The sequence below is a fragment of the Leptosomus discolor genome, chromosome Z (assembly GCF_034619465.1).
Source record: "Leptosomus discolor isolate bLepDis1 chromosome Z, bLepDis1.hap2, whole genome shotgun sequence".
NCBI lineage: Eukaryota > Metazoa > Chordata > Aves > Leptosomiformes > Leptosomidae > Leptosomus > Leptosomus discolor.
Window position 1 is genome coordinate 4,067,942 of NC_141419.1, and position 14,521 is coordinate 4,082,462.

At 49.6% G+C, this 14,521-nt stretch overlaps 1 protein-coding gene across 5 annotated transcripts; it reads right to left on the reverse strand.

Annotated features, from left to right (window-relative positions):
* Nucleotides 1-668: 668 nt before the first annotated feature.
* On the reverse strand, nucleotides 669-14,521 carry DHDDS (dehydrodolichyl diphosphate synthase subunit). Of its 5 annotated transcripts, none has more exons than XR_015184047.1 (10): nucleotides 14,508-14,521; nucleotides 13,008-13,088; nucleotides 11,993-12,109; nucleotides 11,224-11,366; nucleotides 9,792-9,908; nucleotides 9,490-9,591; nucleotides 8,715-8,829; nucleotides 6,658-6,765; nucleotides 1,783-3,617; nucleotides 669-705 (listed from the first exon to the last, which is right to left on the reverse strand). XR_015184047.1 is itself a non-coding variant. In XM_086478971.1 (10 exons), the coding sequence occupies exons 2-10, from the start codon at nucleotides 13,068-13,070 to the stop codon at nucleotides 1,849-1,851; spliced, it is 990 nt and encodes a 329-aa protein (XP_086335097.1). In that variant the 5' UTR covers nucleotides 13,071-13,088; nucleotides 14,508-14,521; the 3' UTR covers nucleotides 769-1,848. The 5 variants fall into 5 exon arrangements, 3 of the variants coding, with proteins under 3 accessions (XP_086335097.1, XP_086335096.1, XP_086335095.1); XR_015184046.1 differs by lacking the exon at nucleotides 669-705 and adding an exon at nucleotides 769-1,677; XM_086478971.1 differs by lacking the exon at nucleotides 669-705 and having other exon boundaries at nucleotides 769-1,853; nucleotides 3,398-3,617.

Below are 14,521 nucleotides of genomic sequence, written 5' to 3' on the forward strand. Positions count from 1 at the left end.
GGGGGGGGTGGGGGGAAAGAAAAAGGAAGGGAGCGGAGCGGCTGTCTGGGCGGCGGGCGGCGCGCCGGGGCTGCCTCCCGGCTGGCGACGCTGGCTCCCGACCCCACTAATTTGAATCGGGTGTTTATAAAGTTTTATATAGAGCCGGACGCGGCCCAACCGGTTCCAGCCGGATCCCCACCGCCCCGCCCTCCCATTGGCCCGTCAGGGTCACGTGGGGTGGGGCCAGGCGGGGAGGGAGGGGATGGTGAAGGATGGAGGGAGGGGGGGGGGGGGGGGGCGCGCTGAGGAGGTGGCGCGCGCGCAACTGCGCCTCGCGCCCCCCCCCCCCCGCCGCCTTCCCGCGCGCCGCCGCGCGCCTGCCCGCAGAGCTCCGCGGGCGGGAAACGCTGAGGGGAGAGGAGAGGCGGGGGGGGAGGGGGCGGGAAGGCGGGCAAGAAAATAGGGGGGAAAAGGAGAAAAGCAGCAATGCAAAAGGCGACGGGCCCTGCCTGGGCCGGTGTCCGTCCGTCTGTCCGTCCCCCCCCGCAGGGAGCCGCAAACCCGCCCCCGCGGTGCAGCGCGCAGGTGAGCGGAGCTGTTCGTTCAGCACCTCCGCCGCCGCGGGGCCCCTCCGCCGGCAGAGGGCACGGCCCCCCCCACCCCCCCGCCCGGGGCTCCCCGAGGCACGGCAGGTCCGGGAACTGATGGTGAGCAGTTTTTTTCCTGTAAAAAAAAAAAAAAAAAAAAAAAAAAAAAAAAAGGAGATGGAGAGTGTTATACCCAAAGAGAAGTGAGGGACAGGGTGAGGCGGTGCTAAAAAGACCAAAAAATAAAACCCAAAATGCAAGAAAATAGCACTAAAACCATTCACACAGGTGCCTGCTGCTTGCATGAAGTGACTTGGGAAGTTGGGCTCCTTCCCACAAGAGGCCATTTCTCACACCTGGGCACAGGCACAGCCCGTTTGCTACAAATCCAATTGCTCTTCACCGTGCCCAGAACTTTTAACCTTTTAATTGAACCTCATCCAGAAAAACACCCTAAGGAGCACACTTCCCCCCCACCCCGGGAATCTCAGGGGGTTTTTTTTCAGCCCTCAATTGCAAGAGCAGCGCATTTTTCCAGTCATGGTCATTTTTCACAGCTTCACCATATAAACATGAATTAAGGGAAGTGAAAATTCTCAGCCCGTAGCTCTTTTTCCACAAAGATTCACCGGAAAGATGCACTCCTGAAACTCAGAGTTTGTTGTATAACATATTCCCACCCTCTAAAGAAGCAGGCCTTACAGCAAGAGTTGGTATTTCAATGGAATAACCGATGCAGGTGGAATAAACAAACCATCAGGTAACACAAGCCTTTTTCCACTCCTTGAAGGACTTTTTCTCCTCCCCTACCACAGCAATAGCTTTCACAAAAGGGATTAAAACTTTCCCTACAAGCCTTTTGTAAACCAGATCCTTCAATTACCACACCTGCAACAGTACTACTACTTTGTGGAAAACCACCGCTGTAGCTTCGGTCACCTGTACCATCACAACACAACTGAAAACCTTTTTTTTTTTTTTTTTTTTAAAAAAAAAAAAAAGGCAAAACCACATTCTCAGGTAGAAGACAGTCTCCCCATCACCCTGAAAAAACAGACTGGAGATTGCTCGTTCTCATGGAGAGTAAACTATTTCCACATACAGCTTCCTGAAATGTGAAGGCAGAGAAAATAAAATATAGCAAAAGAAGTTGAAAATCGACAGCTCCCATTATCTTGGCACACTTTTATCCCAGCTACTGTTTAGTACTTACGCAAGAGGAGGTACACGCACAGAGCTTCATTCAGCCAGGCCTTGGGCTATCAGCAAATTGCTCACACTAGACTGCAAAGAGAACACAGCCTTCAAATCATTTCCAGTCTAAAAGGAATCAGATGAGGAGTCTGTCACAGGTTAAACAATATTCCATCAGACCTGGATATCAACTTCATTACACCTTAGAATAAGAAGCTCTACATACTTTTAAATGGGCAGCTTATTTTTAAAATAAGTTTGGTACGAATACTTTTTATTCACCACTTAACAATGTAGTTACCCTCTTTACAAGCACGTTCAAAGTGCTGAGTTTGCAGCACTTACAAGTCTTTTAAATCTGCATTTTCTAGTTTTTACCTGGAGGTAAAAAGGAATACTTTAAAAAACAGCAATAGCCGGTACTGCTGCACCTGTATGTGCATTAGAAACACAAATCAAGACATTTTCAGTTATTTTGATCATGGGGACGGAAACCAGGAGAAATCAGAGACGGAAACAATCTTGGAAATTAGCTAGTCCATCTCCCTGCCGGTGGAAAATTGAGAACAAACAACACTCCACAGCTGCTCTGGCCACTCCCATTACAATCAGCTGAACAGCCCTTCTAAACCATTTTGGCTGGGCTCAGAGGTTGGTTTTGGCTACTGTATTCCTGAACCAAGTCCATCCTCATTCCCTGGAAACAGGACATTAAGTCATAGCTCTAGAGAGGTCTCGGGGAATTTGGCATACTGTATCCCTCACCTGGTTTTAGCTAACTTCTTTTTTAAGCCATGAAGTTCATTCCCAACCAATCCCTTTTCCTTGCCTGCTCAGGGCCTTTCCTAAGCACAGCCAGCCTGTTCCAACACCAGCATTTGGGTTTTCCCCACATACCCTGCTCAGAAGGGATCACAGGACCCGGGGAAGCTTTGGAAGATCTTTTTTTTCTTTACAGCAAGGCTGACAGCACCCCGCTTTAGCTCTTTGGAAGCTGAGAGCAGATCCATCAAAACCAGCAGAGTAAGGTGGGGAAAAGACAAGACGTCATCATGAAGCAGGGAGTGGGGAATCTCTCTGCCACCGCTTGGCACGGGGCTCCCTTCTACACCAGGAATAACCCTCTCCCTACAGAAAGCAAGGCTCCCCTTACGGGACAGCAGAGGAAATCTCAACAGAAGTTTCACTGCTGCAAAGCCATGGAAAAAATTCAAGTCCAGACTGATTTAAGAGGGCTGAATTAGTTTGCCTGGGCCAATTCACGAGGAGCCCAAGAGAACTGGAAGCTCATTGCAGTTAACTTCTTGTCACCAAAAATACCCAGGCCTGTGGAGCACCAGGCAGCAGAGGTATGGCGGGGTGTGTGTGTTCTCCATCCTCAGGGGCAGGGAGGTGAGACAGAAGGACGGCATCACCTTCCTCAGCAGCATTCACAGAACTAGAAAGGTTCACAGTACTCTGTCCCGGCCCTCAGACGGGGCCAGTGGGGACGTAAAGTCCTATAGCAGCCCTGCATTCCCCCCCCGCAGAACCACACCAAGTGAATTCCTCTGGGCAGCAGCTGTTCCCTCTAACGCAGTTCAAAACCCCCTTCCCAAGAACAACCCAGCACCTATGTCATGCAGACACCGTACACAATCTTTCAAAGAAGTCCACTCTCTTGTGCTCTAGCGCCTGCAGAAAGCCCTGGATTCTCTCCTCCCGCATGGCGGTGCATTTCTGCAACAGCGTCCGTCGGCGCCGCGAGTCTCCGTGGGATGCAAACCCCTCCTGCTGCAGCTTCTTTGTCACATAAGCCTGATCCCTTTCCATCTGTTGTCGCCTCCTTTCCTCCATGTAGGAGTCTCTGGCCTTCTAGAGTGAAAAGCAGTAGAGCGTTAGCACTTTACCAGGCCTTCAGCTCACCTGTGGTACAGATGCAAGGCAGCAGAGGTTATGGAAGAGATAGCCTCTGCTTGGCCATCGATCTGCAGGTTAAGTGAAGGGTGGCTCTGTGTGTGCCTCCTTCTGCTTTGAGGCAGCCTGCTTGACTGGTTATAAAAAAATACAGGGATATCCTTCTGGACCTTCCTCCCCAGACCCGTGTCTGCTCACAGCATTAACTCCCAGTTAAAACAGGTAAAGGTGAGGATAGATTGTGGAAGAACCCTCAGAGAGTGGAATCAGAGAGGAACAGGATACAAGAGGACTTTTAAACCACACACCTGCACCCAAGCCATCCTCAACAGTGTCACCACAGAATCTTTGATCGTATTCACACGGCAGCTGAAAGGTTTTAGGGGATTCAGAACAACGATTTACAGGGCAATTCTTTGAGCTGATGTTCAGGAATTGAGCTAATCAGCATAAAAGCATGAGTGGGCTCAGCATTCCAAAATGCCTGTGATCTAATAATGTACCGGCTCGAGACACAGCAGGATGGGCAGGAGAAAGGTAAAGGCAGTAGCTATCCTCGCCTATCCTTCAAGTATTTGAAATATTTTTGCAGAACATCACTTTTGGATTTCTTCTCATTGCACATATCCTAGCCTGCAGCCTCCAACAGCAAAAACGCATCTGCATGCAGGAATATTAAGCTTTCATCTTAAAAAAAAAAAGAGTAAAGCTGGTCACTGTGACATAACCTGACACAAACACACATTTAACGGAGTGCTGGCCTTTCAAATGAGCAAGAAATAATTATTCTAATGACAGCCTGACTCACTCTTCACCATACTTCCCCTGCACCCAAGTCAGTAGTCTCAGCTCTGGCACCGTAAATTAGCTTTTGTTGTGCTGGGAAGGAGAGTAGAAATATCCTCAGCTACAGAAAGCCCACTGAATTAATAGCACTCCACTGCTGTAGCTCTGCTTATTTGAAATGCAAAGATCATCAGCCTGTTCAGCATAAGATTTCTACCCTTGAACAAAGTGAAATTCTGTCTATTCACCAGAAAAGACTCAGCATGACCACTTCCATAGGGCACACTTGCCAACCGACACCTGCATTCTCTCCCTGGGTCTACCATGTACCAAAATCAGGTTATAGCTGATCCTGGGACTAAATGGTGAGCAATAACCAGCTAGGAGATTCCCTTGAGCAGCAGACTAACTGGAAAATGAAGAAGATGGCCATTAAACACAATGCTGTTGATGGAAGGAGGATATCCTTTGTCAAATACCTCCAAATCAAGTTGTGGTGGGGTTTTTTGGGGGGTTTGGTTTTAGTTTGGTTTATGTACCTTGTCAAACCTTCCATCCAGCTGCCTGTCCACCTCCTAACTGCCTCCAGCGTCCCCAACACAGCAGCACTCTCCCCAAGTAGACGGAGCTGCTGTAATATCTTCTGGCTTCTCAGCAAGTCAACCCACAGCCCCACTATCCTCACTGACAAGCAAACCTTGCACCGAGGCAATTTGAGAGCTCCAGATACTTTTGGCTTTCGAGCTCACCTATTTCAAATGCAAAAAAAAAAAAACCAGCTCCTCAATCTCAGTTGTTCCTTTGAGGGAGAAGTCCTCCCTTCTGCACAGCTGGGCTGCATCCCTTGACAAAAGGGCAGCCTTGCGCTGCAAGGTGGGTCCTACAGCAAGAAAACCGACCAAATCTGGATCATAAGAAACCTCGGTAACAGCATCGCATGAACACACAGAGCCACGAACGAGAACTAAGAAAAGATGAGCCCAGCGAGGAACAGAAGCAGCATTTGTTACCCATCAGAGATTAGCACCAGGAGCAAAGGCAGAACAGTGACCTTACTGTTCAATACTGTTCAAGACCGAGGCAAAGCTAATGTCAACGACAAACACTGCCGCCTTTTCTTCTCTCCTCTTCATGCAGAAGGTGAATTGCCATTAATTGTATTAATACAATGAATTGCTGGTAGGAAAAGGGCAGACTTGGGGCAGAAATAGGAACAAAAGGCGTTAAGGATGTGGAGAACTTGGACCCGATTAAATTCACCCATAACCATGACTGTCTATAACCTCTTTGACAACTCTCAGAGAAGAGTAAGGTCCCTGAAGGTAGAAAAGGGCAATATAATGCCTGTCTTTAAAAAACAGAGGACTCAAATAATTAAGGAACAGACACACTCAGCAACCAGATACGGTGGAGGTAAGAGTCACCACACTAAGTTCCTCCTCCTGCCAGTTACTGCTGTCTCTGTGCTACAAGCTGCTCTCCCACAGATCTCCCCCGAGTTGTTTTGCTTAAAAATAGCCAGATTACTAAATCACTACTAAGTTGGCCAGATTTATTTGAACCAAGTCTGGGAGGGCTCACAACGACAAATCTGAGAGGAACAATGACAACGAGCAATAGGAACAATCTCCTCAGTGGGCACATCTGGACCCACCAGAAAGAGGACCTTCATCCGCAGTCTCACGGCTCAGGCAGCCTCACTTCAGCTCCCAGAAAGGAAACTCTAAACCCCCTCGTTACAACCCTAAAACAACAGCAGAGTTAGAGGAAGAGCGTGCCGATTCTCCCTGCTCATTCCAGAGTGAACTCAGCAGTCTTTGCTGAAACCACCGATGAAGTGGTTTGAGTTAAACTGGCTGATTTTACACTGTAGCACACCAGGAACGCTTCCTCCTTCTGTCCTGCCACCTGAGGAGCAGGGACAGATAATGCCAGCTGGCAGAACGAGCAATAAGCAAGACAGACAGCGGCAACTTCAGATACTCCAGGTATTCCCGAAAGTAGAGGAGTGCCCACGCGCTAAGATGTTGTAACAAGGCACAAGGAGAGGCAACACACCCAGATTAGCTGCTACCGAAACAAGATCTTAACTAACCACCCCCAGCGAACAATTCCTCTGTTCCCACTCTGCACGCTCTCACCTGACCTCCAGCACATTGCTGAGCAGGTAACACATTGTGTTGAACTTTCCATCTCCCTAAGGCTCCCTTACCTGTAAAGCACTGTAGTTCATCTGGAACCGAAGGATAGCCTCACACAAGTTCCAAAAGGAATATTCTGGCCACAGGACTGACTGAAACACCAGGCATGAATGGGATGTCTGCAGAAAGCAAGATCACCAACAGTTTAATCATCCAGCGAGGGACAAGTCATCAAGATGCAGCTCCGTTGGTCAAACTTTGCCAGTTTCTCCACAAAGATTTTTACCTAGGCTGTGTTACCAGATTCTACTCGAAATAAATACCAGCCAGGAGAGTTTGAAATTGCACAATGTAGAATCTTTCTGATTAGTTTTTTAATGCTGGGACAAGTCATCCACTCCTGCAAAGACACCAGCAGAAGTCTTTCTAATGCTACGCTGGTCTTCACAGAGGTATTTTTAATAGCTTAAGCACCACAGACTTATAACAAAACTAAAATAGCAACACTGGACTACCAAAGGCTGAGTTAAGGGAATAACAGATGAACTGAGGATCAGGACGTGACATTTAAGCCATTCATCAAATGACATCTCGTGATATTCCTTTCTGCCCACTCACGGCATTTAAACTGCTTAACGAATCTGAGCGTTGTGGTGCGCTGAAGATATCCTACAGCTTTCAAGTTAAAACCTATTTTCACCATCAAGTCCCTCAAAGTTTCAGGTAAATGCGTTCCTATGACGATTACTACAAAATCCAACACTTACAAAAACTCTGCATGACTCTCAAAATTGTAATGCTACAGAAAACCTTAGTGTCAATTATATACAAAAAAAAAAAAACCCACACCATAAGGACATTTTCTCTGACACCAGAGAATCATCCTGAACAGCACAAGGTCCTTCTGCTCTGGGGCTGTCAGGACGCCCGCGATGGCTAGCCAAGGGCAGTTTGCACTAACGCTCTGGCGTGAGCTGGCAGGGCAGGAGCACAAGCAGACGTTCTCCTCTGCTGCTTCTGCTGCAAGCCAGGGCACGGGAGAGGGGCACGATGCCACGCAGCCTCACCGAGCACTGCCTTCCTCAGTAATGCTTCACCAGTATCAGGCTCAGTCTCTGAGGTGTCTCTGCCAGGACTACCACCAAGAGGAGCAAGGAGAACGTTAGTTTGCAGCATTGACCCCCATCCAGGGGAGAGGTGTGCCCAAAAATACAGGGAGGGGAGAGAGAGATGCCTTGATCAGCAACCGCAACTCAGGGCAGACAACTTCTGTGAGCTTGCCAAGGAAATCACTTGGAAGAGGAACATTTGATGTGGTGGCTTAGAGGCAATTGGGTTTTGGCTCCAAACTGTACATGCAAAACAAAAGGTTGGCTTTAAACAAAGCAGCTCGACTTAAACATTCTCCGGCGAAGTTTGGGTTACAAACCAGTCAATATTGCCTAGCACAGGAGAGAGGGAACTGGAAGCAGCTTTGGATGCTGTAACTGCAAATTCACAACTGTTTATGTGTTAAGAACTTACGAAGTTTTAGCTTAGCAGCCTTGTCATGCCCATTTGACTTTGCCATCCTCAGAACCTGTCTGGCAGAGTCTTCTTTCATCGTGAAAGTCAAATACGCCTCTGAACCTGTGACAGGTCAGGCATGCACCTTACTGTACGTGTTACAGGGTTACACCTCCAGCTGACATGTGTCAAACACTTCTCCCAGCAATCTAGAAATTCTTCCTGGGATTTCCTCATCCCAGGAAACATACTGCTAGCTTAAATTAATCGAAGCTAGGAATTTACCCATCAAATGAGGAATTACCTAAATGTGAGAAGAGGAGCAAAAGGATGAGCAAGTCATGATTTCCTTGACTGCTGCCAGCTTGACTAATTTGTGATTTCTCATGAAGTGTTTTCATGATGACACAATTTCAGATTTGTGCTGCAAGGTACTTTAGGCAATCACAGAACTGCAAGAAACAGATTCCTCACAGGTGCCCCAGCACTCAGTCCATCCAAGAAGTTACCTAACCCCTGGCAGAGAGCGTTTAAGAGCCCTCATGTCAGCTCATGCCTGGTATCAGTAGAACACTCCGTGATGTAAAAATGGAATATTTCAAGAAGAAAACAAAGACTTTACCTGCCAGAGCAAGAAATCACTCAAGCGAACCTCTCCAGAGGTTCGAATCAGGAGGTCTGGGTCGGGGGAGTTGTTGGTGTACAGACACTTATCAAGCAACGATTCAGACACGTCACTAAAAGACAGATGCATCTTATCAAAATCACTTTCCTGACCCAATGGGGGTGGCACTACTAAATCGGTATTACTGACTTATTTTTTTTATAAACACAGGACTGCAGATTAAAACCGGGTGGTGGAGCTGTACCACCACCAGTCATCAACTTGTTTCTGATGGACCCTGCTGTCCGCTCCACAGGCTATTTCAAACACTCTCTCAGCCCCCCAGAGCACCCCCACCCTGCCATGCTCTTTGAAATATAACACAGTGGTGGAACCAGACGGTGAGGACTCCCATCTGGAGCAGAGAGCAGCGTGCTAACTACTCCATCTCCTCCAGGCTGGAGGAACAGTTCAGTATTCGCGAGTCATCTGTTGTTTGACCTCACGGCCAAGACTGCCAGCCAAGCGGCCAATTGTGGTGGCATAAAAATCTGCCTTTCACGTTTAAACTAACTTAAGACACAGACCTAATTTCTCCTCTGTCTTGGTTGTCTATCTATCACCACGGTAACTGAAATAATAAAAACCAAACATTGCATAGTAACTTGAAGTCATTTGTTCCAGTCACACCGGTTTAATGAGCTCTCTTTAAAAGCCACTTGGCTTCCGAGAGGTTATTAACAAAGCGTAGGTGGCAAGACAGGCAGCCTTCATCTGGGAAGACAAGAGTTACCTGGGTTCGAGCAGTCCTTGTTCCACGCCCCACGCCATCTCCCTGACAGCATTGCTGATTTCGTGTCTCGAGGTGTATGCGAAGCAGACGTTTAGAAAGCATCTGAAAAGAGGAGAAAGATGTGAAAGACTAATCTCAGGAAGGTCCAGTAGATGACAGAGACAAGAGTACCTACAACAGTTACGTGTAACGGCAGGACAGAGGGGGATAAAAAGAAGGCACAGCATGTCTGCCAAGCCTCAGCCTTCAGGCAGAGGACGACGACGTGAGGTATCAGCGACTTCAAACTGCGCGTTACTTACTTGTTGTAGTTCCTAGTTGCCAGCACTGCTTGGGCAATCAGCTCCTGAATATCCAAGGGCAGAAGTGGCAGGTCCCCCAGGACACGGATACACACACCGTGCTTCTTCAAGTTCTCCCTACACCCAACAACAAGAGTGAGGACTACAGAAAACACATCAGTCTCTACTGCACAGGTGCCACGTTTGCATTGTGTAACATCCACCGAATGAAAACAACAACAAACAAACAGAAAGAGGCAAAATGACCACATGTTTTTCAGGTGTTGAAAGCTGGCTTAGCTTTGATTATCCCAAACCAGTCCATAGAGGGGAAACTGATCATTCCCCATATGAGTTCCTGAGGTAGAGACACAACCAAAGGACTAGAAAATGATCACAGATTAGGCATTCCTACCTGAAGTTATGAAAATCCATACAGAAAACTTAGGGTGCAGCCATAGACTCTGGGCGCCTATAACTAATCAAAAATTAAGATGACTATTGGTCACCCACAGAGCGGCACAACTGCTTTCTGGTGTAAGGAAAGACTAACGTATCAGTGAGGGTGGGATGGGGGTGGTAGAGTGAACATCAGATGAGACAGGAAGCCATCCATGCCTGCTATAGCGTTATTCTGAGCAGCCAGGACACCCCGTGGGATCCTACAGGTTCCTGCTGCGGCATCTGCTGCTACAAACTCCCCGACGAAGGGCTGCAGGGGGTAGCAACCAGGGAAACGGCCTCTTTGAATCACGGTGTACTGCAGAGCTCAGGTAGCCCTGACCTTCCCAACTCCTCCTAGCAGACACGCTGTCCTCTCCTGCCCATTCTCCCAGCTGCGTCCCCTCGCTGCCTTTCACACTTACTTCAACCAGGTAAGGACGCCTTCCACGCACCACTTGGGCACGGGGAAACAAACGCATCCGCTGGGCAGCGGGGCTCTGTAACACCCTCCCTGCTCACTCCGACCTCTACTCGTTTCTCTACGCACAACACGTGAACTAGTTCTCCAACAAGTGACTGAAAACACCACGTGCCCGTATGCAGAAGGCTCGAGTTGCCGAGCAAAACTCCGACCTGCCAAGGCTACCGCGACAGAATTTAAGACAAGGCTTTGATACGCCATGAAAACAAGGCCCCTCGCACGCCAGCGCCCAGCAGGGATTTCTAGTTGTGCGGGGCTCATCTGAAAGCTGTCCTGTCCCATCTGCTCGGGTGGGATCACCGCACGATACAGAGGGAAATCTGCTGCGCGGGGGGACCGGGCACGCTCAGGAGCTGTAGATTCCACCCAGGCAGGCAGAGCCCCGCAACACAAATCTCTAGCTGGAGGTAGAGAACAGCTTCCTTCATTTAACCCGTTTTCACACCTTGGAACATCCCTGTAAACACCTCTTAATCATGTTGTGCTGTAGTTCCACCCTGCGGGATGCAGACATGAGAGCACTCTTACTGTTCTTCCAATATGCGGCTGAATTTCTGTCTTGCCAGATCCATTAGTCCATCCACTTCCTCCTTGGAGCGTTTAAAGTTCTCAATACTAAAGGCATAAACAGTGACCTCCCGAATGCCCAGATTTAAGCACCACCGTAGAGTCTGCAAGAAGACAAAATACAATGGCAAACAGAAGTCAGAGAAGCAGGCTCAGACGGGTCAGCAAGACCCAGCTTCTCCACTGCTAAAACCTTCCTGTCATGTCCCACTATGCCAAGACTGCATCAAAAGAAACAACCACCAAGAGCTGACAATGAAACCCACTTGATGAGAATTTCATATTCATTTTAAAGAACAGGAGGAAAACATCACTACCTAAGGATAAGAATCCATAACAGACACGGGACTAACCCAGCCAGGGAAAGCAATTCTTGTAGGTAACATTATAAATTATCTAACATCGTACCCTTCAAAACCTTTTTCAAGGAAATTCAACCTGTTTCACAGAATTAAAGCTTCAAGATCTGCAAGGCAGGTATTTTAATCAAGCGTAAAACAGAACAAGAAAAAAAAAAAAAAGCTGATTAGAATGACTCTGCAAGACAGCAGGAAGAGAGAGAGAGGAGCTGAAGTTGGGAACCCCAGCGACGAACGTCAGCTCCGAGCACAGCCCTGACTCCAGTGAAGAAGAGGAACACGACACACCAGCCAAGCACTAACCCAGTCGGCCGGGGAACACGGCTCAAACTTCCCACACACAACCGAAAGGCAGCAAACACCCTCCCCACCTGCGCCAGCTTGTCAAAGCCTTGCGAATGCCCCTGCTGCCTCTCCACGTGGCATTTCTGGGCATAACGGCGATTGCCATCCATGATGAAGGCCACGTGCTTGGGCATCGGACCCGCCTAGAAAACAAAGAGAAACACAACGGACCAGAAAGCGAACAGCCGCGCTGGCATCTTGCATCGCAGGGCGTTTAGTCCCACCGCTCCCGGCAGCGCCGCCTGCCTGTAGGAGCGCAGCGTCGAGTCTGGCGCTGGAAAGGGCAAGATGCCAGTTAGCCCTTGGTAAGCCCGGGTCAGGGTCTCCAAAAAAACGTGTCAGTATTGACAGTCGCCTAAACTCAAATGCAACTTTGCCCTCCCCGTTTCTGTCGCACGACAGAGAACTGCGGCCCTCGGGAGAGAGCGAGCGGCGCTGCCACCGCCGCCTCTGCAGCCACGGGGAGGTGCGGGCAGTTTTATGCTGCCATAATTGCAGGTATTTTTTTATGTTCGAGTTCAAGGGCGTTTTCACAGACACAATAAACTTAGAGAAAGCAAACACAGGTCATAAGACTTTCGCCCACGTAAGAGGAGTATTCCTTTCCACTGACCTCATTAGGGCTGCGCAGTTGCTTTTGCGAGGACAGCATCAGCAGTCTCAAGACTCTGCTGAGCAAGGACAGAATTTTCCTGGAACTGGTTATTTTTCTAATCAAGAGAAACTCCGTTTCGTTTCTTAGACTCATCATCTGACCCTCTTGCTCTTCTCCCTCCTTCCCGCGCCCTGCCTTCACCAGCAAGGGCACAGACCAGGGAAGCCTGGGTGTGTAAGCTCATTATCGGCAGGCGCTGCCTACAGCCTTGCTCCTTTGCAAGACTAAGCTTAAGTAATTTTCCATCCTCGAGTGCTGTTTAGGGACGTACAACATTAACGTGCACCCTTTCTAGCAACGCTGCCTCTAGAGCAGAGCAGTCACAGAGACAGTTCCACTCTGAACCCACCAATTCTTTACCACAGGGAACCAAATTTGTTCCTTACCTTAATGACGTTGGCACAAAACCTCTCTATGATGGTCAGCTCGCCCTCTCTGATCCACGACATGTTTTACCGACAGCTCCTCTGCTTTTTCAACGGGAAGATGAAAATAAAGGGGTTAGAGGTACAGAAGATTCTGCTTGAGCCCAAACCACTATAAACCACCACCTTGGAAAAACGAGCTTTGACTCGCGGCTTTGGAGCCCTTTTTATCAGCTGTGCAAGTACTTTGATAAGCAATGGGGGAGCTGAGAAATGAGCTCTGGAATTTTCCAGCCCTGTGTCATCAGAGTGGATTCTGCACTAGGTGGTAGGAAGAAAAAAAAAACAAACACAACTGCATCTTCCAGCCGAGCTAGCTGGTGAGGTAGTACAGACCCACAATTCGGGCTACCACCAGGGGAGTCACAGGGTGGCAGCAGCACAAACTGACCTTCAACGCTTTTGTGTTGGAGTTGTTGGAAATCCTTCAAATGAAGCAACATTTACATCACCAACTACCCTGCACTTGTGTCACCACTGATATTTCTCTTCCTTCACAAGCAGCTGTAAAAATACCGAGGGTTTTAACCACGTTATCTGCACATCAAATGCTAAGACCTGGTTTGAGCTAACAAGATCCAAGAGCTCACTGAACTTCCACGTTAATCTTCCATTCTCTCAGCCAGGAACCCTGACAGACGTGGACAAAGCAGCTAGGAAGAGAGGGCTGTGCGGGCAACAGTCCAGATCCAACCACCCGGTACCCATCTAGGGACAGAATCAGATTCAAATTACCCTGATTGCACCCATTTCCCACACGGGCGCTCTCTGCCTCTTCCCTCAGGAAAGGCTGCCCAGCCACAGACACAGCCGCAAAAACATGAAGGCGAGGAACCGCTGAACCTCGGGCTCCGTTACTAAAGCTCTTAACGCTCCCCTGGAGCCGAAAACACACCCTCTTCCAACGCCGGCTTTGGCTATTAACAGCAATAATCAACCTTTCACGCACGATTTCACACAGTCATCTTAAAAAAATCAGCTTCACGAAGAAGCCCCTTCCTTACAGGCCACGGACGGAGCACCAGGAAGGCCACGACCGCTCACGCCCAGCCCGGTGGGTGCAGCCAGGAGGCCTCAACCCCCCCCCGGCCGCTCTCCCCGGGAGGCAGCTCGCCCTCCCGACAGCCCGGCCGCCACCCACCGCCGGCAGCGAGCAGACGCGGAGGAGAAAGGGGTCGGGGCGGGGGGGGAGACACCCAGACCCCCCCCCCCGTGAGTGAGACAGGCTCCCGCCAGGCTCCCTCCGGCCCTCCCCGCCAGGCAAAGGGGGAGGCGGGAAGCGGGCGCTAACGGCGGGGACGGGGCGTCCCTCAGGTCTCCCCCGGCTCCGTGAGGGGAGGACGAGCGGGCGCCGAACAGCGGGAGAAACCCGGAGAGAGGGAGAGACACCACCCCCCGCCCCGGGGGGCTGCCCGGCCCGGCCCGGCCCGGCCCGACCCACCGCCGCCACCGCCCCGTTACCTCGCCCGCCGGCG

What these genes read in the sequence shown, in the direction of transcription:
- DHDDS (XM_086478969.1), bottom strand. Translation starts at nt 13,070, where the DNA reads ATGTCGTGGATCAGAGAGGGCGAGCTGACCATCATAGAGAGGTTTTGT. An exon ending in AGCCGCATATTGGAAGAACA is followed by an intron (nt 9,909 to 11,223) that starts GTAAGAGTGCTC and finishes TGTTGGGTGTAG; the next exon opens with GGAGAACTTGAAGAAGCACG. An exon ending in TGAACTACAGTGCTTTACAG is followed by an intron (nt 3,618 to 6,657) that starts GTAAGGGAGCCT and finishes TTTTCACTCTAG; the next exon opens with AAGGCCAGAGACTCCTACAT.